This window comes from Osmia bicornis, chromosome 3 (genome assembly GCF_907164935.1).
Source record: "Osmia bicornis bicornis chromosome 3, iOsmBic2.1, whole genome shotgun sequence".
Classification (NCBI taxonomy): domain Eukaryota; kingdom Metazoa; phylum Arthropoda; class Insecta; order Hymenoptera; family Megachilidae; genus Osmia; species Osmia bicornis.
In genome coordinates this window covers 706,229-722,166 of record NC_060218.1, presented here as the reverse complement: position 1 = coordinate 722,166, position 15,938 = coordinate 706,229, and the positions used below count along the sequence as shown (strand labels likewise).

General features: G+C 35.8%; 2 protein-coding genes and 1 non-coding gene across 3 annotated transcripts; 1 reads left to right on the top strand and 2 right to left on the bottom strand.

Annotated features, from left to right (window-relative positions):
* The first annotated feature begins 257 nt into the window (after positions 1-257).
* LOC114879604 (60S ribosomal protein L17) lies at positions 258-1,585 on the top strand. Its single transcript, XM_029194666.2, has 5 exons — positions 258-320; positions 574-660; positions 789-948; positions 1,137-1,307; positions 1,388-1,585. The coding sequence occupies exons 2-5, from the start codon at positions 580-582 to the stop codon at positions 1,531-1,533; spliced, it is 558 nt and encodes a 185-aa protein (XP_029050499.1). The 5' UTR covers positions 258-320; positions 574-579; the 3' UTR covers positions 1,534-1,585.
* A 557-nt stretch (positions 1,586-2,142) lies between these two features.
* Positions 2,143-15,735, bottom strand: LOC114879601 (synaptic vesicle glycoprotein 2B). Its single transcript, XM_029194663.2, has 10 exons — positions 15,356-15,735; positions 5,879-6,117; positions 5,658-5,717; positions 5,470-5,553; positions 4,999-5,323; positions 4,722-4,843; positions 4,236-4,474; positions 3,644-4,085; positions 3,273-3,560; positions 2,143-2,690 (listed from the first exon to the last, which is right to left on the bottom strand). The coding sequence occupies exons 2-10, from the start codon at positions 5,913-5,915 to the stop codon at positions 2,635-2,637; spliced, it is 1,653 nt and encodes a 550-aa protein (XP_029050496.1). The 5' UTR covers positions 5,916-6,117; positions 15,356-15,735; the 3' UTR covers positions 2,143-2,634.
* Trnar-ucg lies at positions 7,860-7,932 on the bottom strand. Its single transcript has one exon. It is a non-coding gene; the product is annotated as a tRNA-Arg (tRNA).
* Positions 15,736-15,938: the final 203 nt, after the last annotated feature.

Below are 15,938 nucleotides of genomic sequence, written 5' to 3'. Positions count from 1 at the left end.
AGAACGAAGATGCGTACTGGAGATGCGCGAAGAACGAAAATTGGTCTTTTCGCAGTTATGGACTCTGGTGAACTGCGGATGGCGCACTTTTCAGAAAAACACTACCCTTTCTCGATATTTTTTGTATTTTTTTCTTTTTTAGATATACCTTGTTACTATTAAAATATATATTTCTTTAATTAATCATTTTTTCCCTAGCCACCTCTATAACCTTCCCTTTTTTCTTAGTAATGTTTTATGTTGGCAACTCTAATTTGACAGGAAGTCTTTTTCTAGTTGCACACGTGACGTCTTTTCCTTTAAAATTGTGCTGTGAAAAGGTACGTATGGCTTAACCCACATCAATTTTCAAATCTATTTGCATCTTCGTTTACAAATTAATAATCGTCCTGACGTTGTGTGTTCTTTGAACATGTGATTTCAAGTTGTTATTTCGTTAAAAAAGTGTGATGTAGATATTTAATATACGATGATTGTCGAATTTCAAATACGTGTGACGACAGGTTAAGCCGCGACACCTACACTAACGGGATGCCAGTGTGAATGATTGTCATCGAATTTTTATAATTGCAGAACGCAATGGGACGTTATTCGCATGAACCAGTAAATGCGACCAAATCGTGCAAAGCGCGAGGTTCCAATTTACGAGTGCACTTTAAGGTAAGTGAAATAATTATCGTACGTTCGGACATTAACCTCAAACATCTGATTGTGTTTACAAAATTCATTGTGCTAGTAATCGATACAATGTAAATCTCCAGTAAAAAAAAATACTTATTTTTTTGCAGAACACGCATGAAGCAGCACGAGCCATCAAGAACATGCCCTTACGTAGGGCACAGAAATACCTGAAAAACGTAATTGAACACAAAGAGTGTGTTCCATTTCGTAGATTTAACGGTGGTGTTGGCAGGTGTGCTCAAGCAAAACAGTTTGGTACCACACAAGGTAAAGTTCAGTAAATATTCCAAAACTACTCTCCAAAATAGAATATAGGTGTGTTTAGTTGTGCCATCTCTGTAACATAACAGTTATATAAATGAGTGTTACAATTGGGAGGTCCTGTTCATTAAATGATATTTGTGAGATTCAAAAATAATGTTTACAGTTAATAAGGTTTTTATATTTAAATTCAGGTCGTTGGCCTAAGAAGTCAGCTGAATTTCTACTGCAGCTGTTAAAGAATGCCGAGAGTAACGCTGATGTTAGGGGTTTAGATATTGACCGTCTTGTAATTAATCACATTCAAGTAAACCATGCTCCCTGTTTACGCAGAAGAACATACAGAGCTCATGGTCGCATCAACCGTAAGTATTTCCAATTATTTGCATCTAAAACAAAAATTATAAAGCTTTAGTGATTTAATTAAATTTTTATGTTTGTATAGCTTATATGAGTTCACCGTGTCATATTGAAGTTATTTTGACTGAAAAGGAAGATTTTGTAATAAAGAGCCCAGAAGAGGAGCCTTCGAAAAAGAAACTTAGTAAAAAGAAACTTGCCAGGCAAAAGGAAAAAATGATGAGAGAATAATTTTAAGGTATTGAATGTACTTGTGAAAAATAAAAATTACACTGTTCTCTAATTTTTCTATTTCATTTTTATCCTTATCCAACTATGTATATTTTTCTTAATAGATAAAAAAGAATTTATGCTTGAGGTAAGTTTTATATTGAAGTAAAATTTCATGTTAGAAATTTGAATTTAGAGATTAATGAGTAGGTATATTAAAAGAAGTATTTTAGATAAAATTTTACTTTTTTTTTTTTTTTTTTTTTTTTTTACATTTCGGTTTTACATTTCAAATACCTTGGAATCGTTACACTTCATATTATAAATATACGAAGATCATTGGCGTAATAAGAATATTTTTCTGGGGTGGGCCAGATCCCGTAGATTTACTAACAATATCAAATGTTTGATATTTAATTTTAACCTGCTTCTAATATCGATAAAAGAATCGTAGAATATCATTGGGTTTAATATTATTCTTTCTATTTCAATTTTAAAACTTTAGAATTCTGGAATACTTAAATTTTTGAATTTTGGTCTATATTTTTTGGGGGGCGCGGAGGCGGGGGGGACACAAACCCACCTTGCTACTTACAATTAGTTACGCTAATGACGAGGGTACACAACAAATAACATTGATGACTGTATTAAAATATTCTCAAACGATAAAGGTACAAAAGTACATGGCAAAATATTGTAAATATGATGGAATACACTGTCAGATACAAAGTGCCATATCTACATAATACATTTAATATCAGTGTACAAAATCTACACATTTTCAGGTCTTAATATCCTAATCCATGAAAATACATAGAAATTATGTATCTGAAATCTCTGTCTTCTTGTAAAGAAAGTGTCATACGAATTCACATTCGTATCATATACATATATAATCTACTATCTACTACATGTTCTAATTGCTAATACTACTTTATTGCCATTTGAACTTGATATGTAAAATAGGAATGTGGAGCTCAATACGCATGTTTATAATGAACTGAATGTGAACGGAGATGGATGTTTATAATGTGTTGCTTTAAGACTTTTTAAGTTCCTAAACTTGAATGCATTTATGATTGCACATTGGTTAGTCAGGTCTGGTGTAATTCTCCACTGGTATCAAGAAAGTGGTTCACGCGTTGTGTTTGGTAAAAATAAGCACAATAATCCTCCACCTGGAAAATAAAAGCAAATAAAAATAAGATACAATAATGAGAATTAAAAGAATGCATAAAACAGTACCAAGTCTAATAGGCTCTCCTAGGGAAAATGGCGATAGAGGGGAAAGAGGTTCAGGTGTATGCTGCTTTTCCGCGAGAAGATGGCATGCGATATAGGAGAGAGTCGACGGAGGATCTTCGTTTGCTCCGCCTGACCTCACTCTTACGATTAATGTCTAACTTAATCCCCACCTATAGGTTCTGGAGGCTATCTTCCAGTCACACTTGACCGATTCATTTGTTTTTTTCGTCAAGCGATTCGACCAATTACGAAAATACTTGTGATCCGAAGTAGGGATATCTGGTAGTGGGGCATAGATCTCTACAAGTTTTAGCCGTGCCATCTTTTCGCGCACGAATAGTATATAAAGAGTCATGTTAAAAGATCAGAAAACCAAATTTTTAAAATATTAAATAAAATGTTGCCAAGTGAAGGTTTTGCCACACGAGTGGCGGAGTCATTCTCCCCTACACAGTTGCTTTCACTAGGGAAGGCTGCCTTGTTCGGTACTGTATTTATATTATACTTATACCAACCAATTAAAAGAGCAGCAACGATGAAGGTTGGTGCTGGGCAGTACATGTCCAAGAGTTGAGCTATTACGATATTCCCAATGATTCCACCAAGACGTGCTGCCACCATGGAGATGGCAATTCCTGTGGCACGCAGATGAGTTGGGAAAACCTCTGTTATGAGACAGTCTAAGGCCGCGTTACCACAGCTTATTACACCACTGAAAAAGGCTGATACGATGAGATTATGTTGTTTATTGTACACGAAGTACAGCCCGATTGAGCACAGCCCTGACGACAGTGTACTAAAAACTGCAAAAAAAGGAAATTTAAATTTTCATTCATTTGCGTGAGTGATGGACAACTGCGGTTAAAGGTAAACAATTATTACTTACCAAGGAAGAATTTACGTCCAAGACGGTCCATTCCCAAAACAGCAATGATATTTGCTGGAATAGCAGACGCCACTGTGATTAATGATTCCATGAAGACGGAGGCACCAATTTTATCCGAGCAAAGATTCTCAACATTGTAAGAACCCTTTTGAACAACATAGTCGGTCACCTGACATATGGAGGCGACCTCACCAGGATGATCGCGATGGAATTCGTCGAAGCGATTGAACAGTTCGGGGAACCACATCATAAGACCGTAATAACCGATGTGAAAAGTAAAGTTGATGATGATGGAGATGATAGTGAAGCGAAGTATCGGTGAAACGAACAGTTGTTTACTATTGTCTACAATATCGCTAAGCATTGTTTTACATTTGTTCTTTTCGATGCCATCCTTGGTCGGTTCCGGTTCACGGAAGTCGTCCAAGATCAATTCTTTTACCTGTACAAAAAGTTAATTGATGTTTTTACATGACCTAAAATGCAGAGATACTATTGATCCTTATTTAATAAGGTGGTGGGCAAATAACGGCCCGCTCGTCTAGTTACGTTAACGAAAATGACATAAAAACATTAAAAATGTCATATTTACCGTGTAACTGTCACGTGGTTTACCAGTGTTAATGGCATAAATCCCACGGAAGATATCGAGTGCCTCCTCGTATCTTCCACAGGAGAGGAGGTATTTAGGGGATTCAGGGAGCAGCAGGAGTAGCCCCGCGACGATAAACGACGGAGCAGCGCAGATCAGCAGGAAGATTCGCCAAGAATTATAAGTGAACGCCGTACTCGTGATACCGATGTCATTAGGGATGATCGACCATGCTAAACCTAAAGAAAAACACATTTGTTATCTAATATTCTATACACGTGTCCCAGAAATAAATGAACTGTGAAGAATGCACGGATGTCATCGACACTCGATAATTCCTCGTTTCTTAGAAAGATTTGTCTCCAGAGTTTCATATGCAGGAAGCTATCAAGGGCTTATCGTATCATGAAGGACCCCACTATGAAATTTTAGTTTTGGGAATTCGTATATTCGGAACATATAAATCTAAAAATAGTGAAAACGTACCAGCAACAAACAGATTTCCAAGCGTCCAGAAGGCAGCCATGAAGGACAGCATCGAGCCTCGCTTAGACTTCGGCTGGAATTCAGCGAAATAAGACCAGATGACCGGTCCACTGCCTCCGAGGCTGAAAATTTAACACCGATACATACACTACCGATCACCAAAGATTTCCCTAAGAAAAAAGGAAAAAAGTACCATCGCTCGCGTATAAATGTTTACTAAGGAAACTTAATTTAAATATTAACTAATGATGTAATGTAATGATATATATATGCTTACGCAGCGCCGTTAAGAAAACGAAAGAACATGAAGAGTTCATAGGACTGGCTGAAGCTGGAGGCTACGATGCAAAGGGCGTTGGTGAAGGAGATGGCAATTAAAACCTTCCGACGTCCCAGGGCATCTGCGACAGAGCCCCAGGCGTACGCCCCTGCCATCATGCCGATGAAGATGATCGAGTTGAGCCATCCCTTGGCTTGGGTATCGAGCTTCAAATCACATTGTGCACTTGGGAGGATGAAGGACATAGAAATTACGTCCATCTCCTCGCTGGTGCTGACGAAGCCACATACTGTGAGGAGGAAGTAGTGAAACTTGCCATAGTCTGGAATTATAAGAAAAATATCATAAAAAGTGATATAAGAATAACTATAGGAGATATAGTAATTATAGAGACGGAAAACAGAAATAGGGCTGAAGGTGTCTGAATATTAAAAATTGAAATTAGTTTAAGTAAATAATGATAATTACCGGTAAGTTCAATAGCTTTCTCGAAATCTGCTTTAACGAAGGATCCTTTCTCTGGATCTAGGGTCTTGCCCTTTGTTCCAATACCTGTTACAGAAACTTATAATTACTTGAATATAAAATTAGTATTAAGGGATCTGTAAGTACCTACATCTCCTTATAAATGGAGATTGTAGTGAATTTCTACCTACGGGCAAGTTCGAGATCCTTTGAGCCACAGCCGTTTAGCCGCTCGTCTTTTACATCACACTCTAATTTTGTAAAAGGAACAAATAAATTAGTATCAAAAATAAATATTGAAAAAAGAAACTATTTCAGTTACCCTCCCCACCCCCTCTCCAGGTGACAATTTAAAAATTTTTACTGCTTTCCCCACAGAGGATTAATATCTTATCATTTCTGAGATACGTACTATGATTGTGCTTTGAGTTGGATTCACTCTCTACCATTCTACGATGTCGGCGCAGTTGGGTGAATCTGGCTTGTTGATGGAGTTAGATGAGAAATCTTCGTACTCGACGATGGGCTTCGATCGATATTAGATTGATCTTATTCTTGCGGATTGCTGGATCTCGGCGAAGTCTTCCTGCTGAATCTGCGCTGATCTGCTGCTGCTCGTCGGCGGGGCTAGGTTTTGCGCTCACTTGTGAGCTGAAACAAATCGTAAAAACCTCCAATTAGAGAAATGAAAAAAAATCTTTATACAAACAGACGGAGATGGCGAATGAAAGTCAACAAAAAAAACAGGGGTCTGTATTGAAACTTACACAGAAAATTACACGGACATCACCATTTTACCTGGGAAAGCCTGACTTGATCGCAAGCGTGTTTCTTCCCCTGTATACGTATATTTTGTTACGCTTAAATAAATGTCAAATTTTATATACAATTATAATGAAATTGTTATGGGTCGAAATGACCCGGTACCCGATGACAGGAAAATTATGACCCATAAGGGGTGCGTACGAAATTTTCATTGAAAACGTAACTGGGCACAAACACGTGTTTCAAATCAATATCCAGAGGTTAAGTAAGGCCAATTTGTAATTGTATTGATAATAGACGTGGGTCGTAACGTTTTGAAAGGAAACGATTTGGAGGCTTTCCGATGATGGAGAATGATAATTGAATCTGTTTACAAAGCGATTTGAAAAGCAGGACGTGATTCGCATTTACGAGGGTACTTTTATTCTTTGCCTTAAGATAATAAGATTGTTATTGTTATAAACGACCATTGTGTGATGATATTTTGACTGGAAATTTTAATTCTCAAATGGAATTTCAAAACGTTTCATTTAAAAAATAGAAAAACAGAAATAAAGATCTTATTCCAACAAAATTTGTTTAACGATAAGGGAACAGTAAGTTTTGTACTTATTCATTTTTGCTTTGCCATCGTAGATATGTCCATTATATTTTTCTTCTTTCATATTTATAATTTCTTAGTATTTCTCTGTAAATTTAACTTTGCATCCATAAAGATGGTTCAAGGGTTTTGGAGAGTTCATTTAGTCAAAGGTAGCAAGAAAACTGTGCGCAAAACAAACTGTTACGTTACAGATGGTTAACGTTAACGTCGAATATAATAGAATTGTGGGAACATGTAACAATTAAGTTGGTCATAACGTGTTTTGTTTATGTGTTAAACAGGTGCAGTCATCTGTGAAGCAAGGCTGCTCTTTACTATTCCCCAGGATGCTGAAATTTTTCCTCGGTTCGAGTAATTCCTTTGTTTTGAACAAATTCAATTCCCTTATCAATCAAATCTTTTTTAATTTTAAAAATAGCCATACAAGTGTCCATCCATTCATTCAAGATGCGTTCAATACATTTTTATTTCAATTAAATAATTTCACACTTATAAATTGAATTTTCTGTAATAATTAATAATCTCTTTTAAAACCATTAAAAATAAAATTGTTTTTATTCTCCAAAAGTAGTATTATATGTTATAACTTATGATGAAAAATACGTAAGCACGTTGGAAAATAACAGTAAAACTGCACGATATGAATCTTGTTTCCTGCAGCAAGAAATATTTTCCAATTTAAATCAATCCTGGTTTGTTATGGTACATATTAGAATTCACATTACAGAGAAGGCTGTATTAATTTATTTTCAAGACAGAATACATGATCATTACATCTTTAGTTTTCATAATAATCCTTGGTCTTTGTTATTTAATAATATAGTATGTTAAGTACATTTTATTAATTTAATTTAATTTTTTATTTTTAAATAGAATATATAACCTCAATGATAATTCTAAGAGGTTGATATATCGCATATTTAAAAATTAAACATAATTTCAAATAAATAATTATTCTGATCAAAATTAATACAGAAATTAATTTGTATGGTTCAAATAAAAAAGTAACAAAAGAATTAATTTTCGACCGTGACAGGACTCGAACCTGCAATCTTCGGATCCGAAGTCCGACGCCTTATCCGTTAGGCCACACGGTCGTTGAAGGGTAGTTTTCTGAAAATGATATTTCAACACTAAAGAAAATATCACCCTTATTGTCTTTAAATACAAAATAAACTCATAACACAAATGTTTAAACCTTCAATTTACAACATTACCACATCTAAATAAATGCATCATTTACGTGATATTGTCTGAAGACAATTATCAGTCTGTAATTTATTAAAATAATTATACATATATGGGGTAAATCACTTTTCATTCTTAATATAAAATGAATATGATTATAATTTTAAATATTTTGTCAATAATATCGGTGATAGAATCTAAATTAAATTTTAACCTTCGCACATTAAAAGGAGGGTCATTTTGACCCAGCATGATATGTATATTCATATGTGTACTCCTTTTTGCTGTGTATTTTATTTAGAGATTTTCTAATTTTGTAAACTAAAAATATCGAAAAGTTAATAACTTAAATATTAGCACATTAACGTTTCGATAGGGTGTATTTACTACTAATTTTGAATGGCGTTAATATTACGCTAACAATGTAAGATATGAAATTGAAAAATTAAAAAATCGTATCTCAAGTAAACGACACGATAATGTATCGTGCATTTTCAACGCGCCACTCGACGACGTATCTATTAACACGTAAAGGCGATTAAAAATAACAGTGTCTAATAAATCATAGCGAACGTACGTCCTCGGAGACACACGTGTAACGAAGTAAATGAGGAAGTCGAGCCGCGCGAAATCTTCCGGAATAATTGTGATTCGCAATAGTTCACGGAAAGTTTCGAATAAACGCGCGTGATGTCGTCTATTTAACGATTATTTGGTACAGGATGTCTGTCAATGTCTGCTAATATTTAGTCGTTTTCTAGAACGATATTAAGCCAAGGCACGCCTCCCCCGCAATTATATCGTTCAGCCTTCAGCCTCTCTAATGTATGGAGCTGCTGCAGATACTGAATGGAAGTTTCTTTCTTCAAATTTTTATATTATCTTAATTAATATTACATTTGTCAATTTTTTAAAATAGATTGGATTGGATTAATTATCTTCTGCTTGGCTTTACCAGAGCCTCAACGAAAGCGCCCCTTTCCCTAGCCCCCCAAAAATTCCCTTATCCCTGGGGTCGAGAGGGTCGAAAGGACAGGAGAAAACCGGAAGAAAAATGAAGAGTAGAAGGCCCCCAAAAGGCAAAGGCCAGCAATTGTCCCCGTGGTGCCATCTCTACCCGGCGAAGGGTCCCCCATCAAAAGCTGCGTCGCACGTCGTCCTCCATATCGACCCGTTATCGATCCGATCCCCCCAGCCAATCATCCACCGACCAATTAGCCCCGGACCCGACACCGCGACCCAATCCCCGGCCCGTTCCCCCTCCCCAAAAATCCCGTGCGCAATGCTCGCCGTCGCATCGACGAGACGCTATAAATTAAAAAGGAGGCGTCTTGGTGAGTCCCCCCATTTACCCTTTTGTAAATTGCGATTATCGAAGGAAAATTTACCCTTTTGCCACCTAAGAACCCCTGTTCCCTTTTCTTCTCCTCGATCGTGTAACATAGTAAATCCCCTTACCACCATTCTGACGCCCAACAATTGTAATTATAGAGTGCACCCCCGCGTAAGGGTCGTGATACATACTGTATTGAATTTCTTAAGTGATTCTTTAAGGTAAACAATTAATAATACTCTAATAAAGTGAATAAATCTTGAACGTCCTTTTTCAGAAACTTGGAGAAAAATCAATGACACATAGTAATGATAAGTGCAATCGTGTCTTCTTTTAAAGGTATAAATGGTTTGCGACGTTGCATCGAGGTCGTTGTACGACACACTGTAATTAACTACATCAGTTAAATTGTCAATTATCCGTTGTGAAATTGAGTTCAATGATCCGCCCTAATGCAATTGCGATCTACGATGATGTACACTGCAGGTGCAACGTGATGCACGTGGTGCACAATTCACGATTTCGTCATAAATTCTTTCTTTAAGAAGAATAAAAATAATTAGAAAACCCTAATCAACAGATTACAAACAAAATCAATTCTTTTTTAAAGTTGAACTGTTTTTATGGATGTAGTATAACAGTACTGTTCGGAGATCAGTAAGTTGCCGTTCAATCAAATTCGTTGACCTGTCCCCAGTCACACGTATTATGTTTATTGGCCGAGGCCCTTACATCTAAGTACAAATCTATGTTTGTAGCCGCTCGGTTACTTACGATCTCCGAACAGTACACTGACGTCAAACGGTTGTTAATTTTCAAAGTTGATAATCAAAGTGGTACGTTTTGTTAAAACCACTTATTTGCCTTTGTATATTAATAAATATTGAATATAATATTAGTGCGATGTCACGTGAGTGGCAGTGTGAACGTGTCAAGCAACGAAAGGCTATCAAAGTAACATCTTACATTAAAATACTGCACTGAGGGTTAAAAGATTACATTCTATCAGCGTACTGATTTGCATGGGTCATAATATACCCACGATTGGCCTGATGCCTGTCCCTGCTTGTCATGCTTGATCGAGTATCGTTCGCGATCGCGGATCGAACGGTAGAAGAGGAAAACGAGGTCAAGCTGCTCTCGAAAGCTCTAATCGGCGTGTCAAGCGTGTGGCACTGAAAGTAAAGCGGTTTGTAATTATCGTCAGTCTCGCAAGGACATAATAATCAGTCTCGTTGCCGACAAATTTGCCAAACGGGGTGGAAGGAGAAGGCGGAACGCGAGCGGTGTCGTCGCTTGAAAAGCGGTGTCATCACACTCGTTAAGATTCACACTCGGGCTACGCAGAGGCTAATTGAGGCCCGTTTTCGACAAACATTCAGCGAGCTGAAATGGCGATATAGCGATAGAAAAAGAATGTTGCATACGAACCCTTTCTATCCTTGTCCGTTCACCCATGCGCAATTAATATCTACGATGAATGTAGCGCGCGTTTGATGAGTAGTGCGTAGATCATAATGACAATGATCACAACTTACATTCTTTACTTGTGTACTTAATTTGTATTTTATTAAGGAAACGCAACTTTTGGGAATTGTAAGGTTTTTGTATTTTTCAATGCCGAAATTATTGAAATTCCCGCGCAATTCTGATTATAGTACTTTAATGTTTAACAGTATTCACCAAAGTGTATTGAACTTTGTTGCAGTTGAGAAACCACGTGGTGATGTGTCAGCTAGTTAGATTTTTAATCGTACGCTTTAATAGCCATTCTTCTAATAGAGCATACTTGGCTCAATTATCGCGTTACTAAACCACCTTTCTCATCAAATAATTAATTAATTAATCAAATTACTGTTTCCAACATGCTCCCTCTTTGATGACAGAAAATGATAGATTTGTAATTTTTAAAAATTTCACGGAAAATTATTTTATATGATAGACCTGGTGGTTGGACGAGTACGACTGATTGGATAGGCTGAATTATTGAATTAATCATAACGTCTAATTAGTGAAGAGCGTTTAATTGCTAGAATTGTCCAAACACCTGTATGTATTTACACGTCCAATCACTACACTTCCGTTACCTTAAATGATTGATTCATAGTAAACGAATGTTGTGAAAGTATTTCGACCCGGAGAAGCTAAATAAATTGTCAATATTTATATAATTATGAAATATAGATACATAATGATCGAGCAAAATAATGTTAAATTTTTATGTCAGTATTTTATGTACTTATCATGAGTCATGTTGTTTTTCGATATCAAGAATAAGACTTTATGAAGATGTAGTATGATTTAAATAACTCGAAATACCAAATACATAAAGTAATGAACCGTAATTTTCTCCAAAATTAATACCAGTAATTGTTTCTGTTTATATAACTGGTTCACGGCACTGTCACGATTCGATCACAAACTGTACAAATATTATTTCATATCATGAAGCAAGCGTAAAACGCGTGAATTGGATCACGAAAAATATTCATCAAGTATATTAACAGATTCCAAGTAATAATTGCAACGATTTCTTTCTTCAAGTCGTTAAAATAAATTTTCATGAATTTTAATAAAGAAATTGCACAGGTATCAATTTTCATAAGTATCAATTATGGACCCAACAGACAATTCCAATTCACTTACTTGAAGAACGAGCGTAGAATTTCCTTTAAAATTAAAGTCCAAGGAACCGTGGCCCAATACGAGAAGCTTAATTGCCGTGACACGTGAATGTCACAAGTGAAATATCAGTAAAGATATAGCTTCAACGCAATTGCATTTTCACACTTCATCTGTCTACGTCACGATACCAAAGGGCACTTTTCTTTATTTCTTTCAAAATTTCAAAAATCAATCCTCTTCTAAAGAATATGGAATTACGAGGATATTGAAGCGTTGTCGGATGCTGAAGCATTAATAAACGCTTCTTTTTCAAATACGAATGATAACGCACTGAGGAACTCGCGTAGTCGGTTCGATAACCGAGAGGGTTGATTAAGTTTTTTTTCTACGCGCGATCTACGCGGTACACGTTGTAAATCGACATTTAATGGATTGAACCGCGAGAGACGGTGCGTGGAAACGAAATGAGTGTTGAGGAATCGAGACGTTAAAAGCTACCTGCCACCTCCCACTAACTCAGATAACTTGAGTGTAAATGCTCCACTAGCGTTTCCTAGTCGCACTCTAGTGATATGCCTAACGATGACCGTGAAAGGATATGCCCCCTTTACTTGATCATGTGAGGCTTTCGAAAGATAAAAAACAAGCGTGATCCTTTCACGCTTTAAATTCTCGTTTCAATCTTTTGCAACTTGTAAACACTGTTACAACATTCCTGTCGTTTATTATTAGCACGCAGTATTATGCGTATGAATGTTTTTCTGAATAATAATGATAGACAACTGGGTAGGGGGACTGGAGTATTTTGTACGTAATGGGTTTTTGATACATATTGAATGAGGATATCGTTAGAGTAAATGAAGCTTATTCAAATTTAAACTAAACAGAAGCAAACTGTTTAAATCAACTAATTACTCACGTAAGAAAACATATAAATATAAGAGGAGTCCAGGGTCAGTGACCCCCTCATCGTGAGTCAGCTATTGGCGCATACGCACAAGATTTCAAAATGGCGGCTGGAAGTCGAGTAACTAAACTTGAAGCACTTATATCTCGAAAACGGAATTTCGATTTCGAAACATTTTTTAAGTCTTCGTGTTTTTCACTCGATTATTAACATTACTATATTATCAGTATATTATTAAACGTTATGCTAGCTACTTAATATTTCATGACATGTTAATTTATTACGTACGAGTCTGTTTTTTTAACGCGTTGCGAACGAAGGCTGTAGATCTACTTTCTGTGAAACGAGGCGTTAGGTCCTGAGAACTTGTTAGATCTACCGCCTTAGAAATATGTGCAAATTTTACAGTATTAGAAACCGACAGTAGTCAAGGTATCAAAATTAAAATACGACAGTAATTTATCAACAGAAAGCCAATCTGAAACATGGTTAAAAGCCAAATATGTGTCTGAGGTCGGATTCCTCGTGTAAGGTAATATGAAAAATGGAAATACATATGCTGACCTCGACGTCACTGGGGCAAGGTTTATTCCATCTATGCTCAAAGAACTATTGCAATTTCTTACATTACTTCTTCTGTTGATACGTTTTAATTGTTATCGTGCAAGAATCGTAAGAGCTAATTTTATCATTGTTACTGTTTCCTTAAGAAAAAGTAAACAAACCAATAAAATCAAAGAATTCTTAAGAAAATGTATCAGAAAAATTAGAAAAATTTTCGACCTTCGCAATGTATTTTTCATAAAAATTAAACAAACAACGTAGTTTCTCAACCTTCACAATTTTTTTTGTTTTTAGTAAAATTCAAAAATAATCGAGTTGTGTTATAATTAAAATAAACTTCATAATATATGGTATTATTATTTTATCGTTTTGATCGTGCGTGCGGTATGGTTTCGTTTTTTAATAGAATTGAAGAATTGTTTTGCGTGAAACAATTTACTTGTCAATCTGTTTCGAATTTATTGCAGACTTCGATTATTGAGAATTTAACCGGACATCATCGATCATTTTTAACCATGATACATGTAATCAATCGAAGAAATTACCACGGGCTACTGACGACCCCATCGGACACGTGCTCGAACATTTTAAAAGTGGTTCGAACCGGTTACGTCCCGAACACCGAGAATAATACGGTGCTCTAGTTCGCGATCCTGGATCTTTAATTACTTCGACTTTACGCAGACCGTTTGCACAGTTTACTGTCACTTTATAATTAACTCATCAACACGATGACCGGTTTCGTACACTCTCTATTTATAACCTTACTATATTCTTTCCACCCAGCATTTAAATATTTATTAAGAGTACAAGGCTGGCAATTAAGAAATGGACTCATACGTTAAAATAATTTTATAATATAAAATAAAATGTGTAATGTTTAGTATGATAATGTAAACATGAATATGGATATTAAAGGCTGCCAATATCTTTATAGATTTCAAGACTTCCAAGACTGGAATTTAAATAATATTCAAAGTGATTCAGTGCTCTGGTAAGCTTGAATTACTTGGAAAATGTGCCTTGGAGAATGTATTCATATCACTGAAATTTTATTTTTTATCTTCTGATTGACGTCAAACGCAATAAAACGAATGGAAAAGACATTATTTTTGTGATTCGATTTAATTTCAGTAAGAATTCGTAACTTGAATCTTTTTACGTAACCATAAAATATTATTCTGCCTAAAATAGAACGATCTTAAAAATTGTCGAAACTTTCGAGACTTGAAGACGTTTTAAAAGCAGCCGGAATTCAATATTTTTAGATCTTCTAAAAGTCTCAAGTTGTTCAAAATTATCAAGACTAAACAATCCTATATATTTAATACTTTAAAGAATTCTAAAACTATCACAAGTTTTACAAGTTACAAATTCAAAACGATTTAAAGATATAGATCGAATTTTTCTTTGTCTCCAAATTGCTATCGAACTCAATAAAACGACTGAAAAGGCACATAAAAAATCCTTTAATAAATTCAGACATCCCTCATAATTATTATCATTACTATTATTTCCATGCACATCTACTTTGTCTACGCTCAGATGCATCTGTTGCTCTTACAATAGCCTAATCAGAACGAACGAACATATCCATTTCTGATGCAAATAGATTAATATTAGATTGGCAATCAATTTCACAATCTTCATACTTCTTTCCCTACAAAATCATTTACTAAAATTCATCGAGCAATAATTTTCAATCAACATACATTAGACTCTCGTTTGAAAGAGGAATAGATGTGAACATTAAATCGTTCACCTGGTAATATAACAAGAGACCACCGTAACTCAATTTGAGTCAATAACTTTTTCATTCCTCTCGATTTTGAAACAAAGTATGCAGAAAGTTGCGTATTTCATTGTTAAGCTAATATATAAGAAAAAAAAAAATAGGACTTACAGTGTGCGGTTTGCCAAGTCTTGGAGAAGTTGCCCGAATTGGGGAACAACCGAGAGAAGATGAGAGAGCGCAAACCTTATATAGGGTAGCCCACAAGGCACCGATACCCCCACTCCCGATTCGTAGAATCCGCACACAGGCATATCATCTGGATCCTGGTATCCAAACGTCTTCCAATGTAGAATTATATTTTTCTTTTAAACTAACAATTATATTAAAGAAGAATCCGTGCATGTTCAGGCACTGGTTTACGTTCTGTGTCTTCTCGAAGAACACAACTACCTCTCGCGTATAATGTGTCGAAGAATGGAGTCGTTGAAATTCACAACACTCGTCGGGGTGTTGCGTAATATCGTGCAAACGATTCGTCGGAACGTCGCAGCATTAATATAAGGAGTCGGTCGTTGGACACCGACGAGAAAACATTTTATTCGGTAATCGTTGTGGATGTTCTTCTCTTCTCTTACACGTGCTTCGAAGGATTTAGAAATTGATCAGCAATTTTGAGTGACACGTCACTTGAATCTGAGTGATGTTTCAACTTTCATTTGAATATGTCGTAATATTGTACATTGGAGCTAAT

What these genes read in the sequence shown, in the direction of transcription:
- LOC114879604 (XM_029194666.2), top strand. Translation starts at nt 580, where the DNA reads ATGGGACGTTATTCGCATGAACCAGTAAATGCGACCAAATCGTGCAAA. An exon ending in ATTTACGAGTGCACTTTAAG is followed by an intron (nt 661 to 788) that starts GTAAGTGAAATA and finishes ATTTTTTTGCAG; the next exon opens with AACACGCATGAAGCAGCACG. An exon ending in AGCTCATGGTCGCATCAACC is followed by an intron (nt 1,308 to 1,387) that starts GTAAGTATTTCC and finishes ATGTTTGTATAG; the next exon opens with CTTATATGAGTTCACCGTGT.
- LOC114879601 (XM_029194663.2), bottom strand. Translation starts at nt 5,915, where the DNA reads ATGGTAGAGAGTGAATCCAACTCAAAGCACAATCATA. An exon ending in CAACTCAAAGCACAATCATA is followed by an intron (nt 5,718 to 5,878) that starts GTACGTATCTCA and finishes TTACAAAATTAG; the next exon opens with AGTGTGATGTAAAAGACGAG. An exon ending in TGGAAATCTGTTTGTTGCTG is followed by an intron (nt 4,475 to 4,721) that starts GTACGTTTTCAC and finishes GTTTTTCTTTAG; the next exon opens with GTTTAGCATGGTCGATCATC.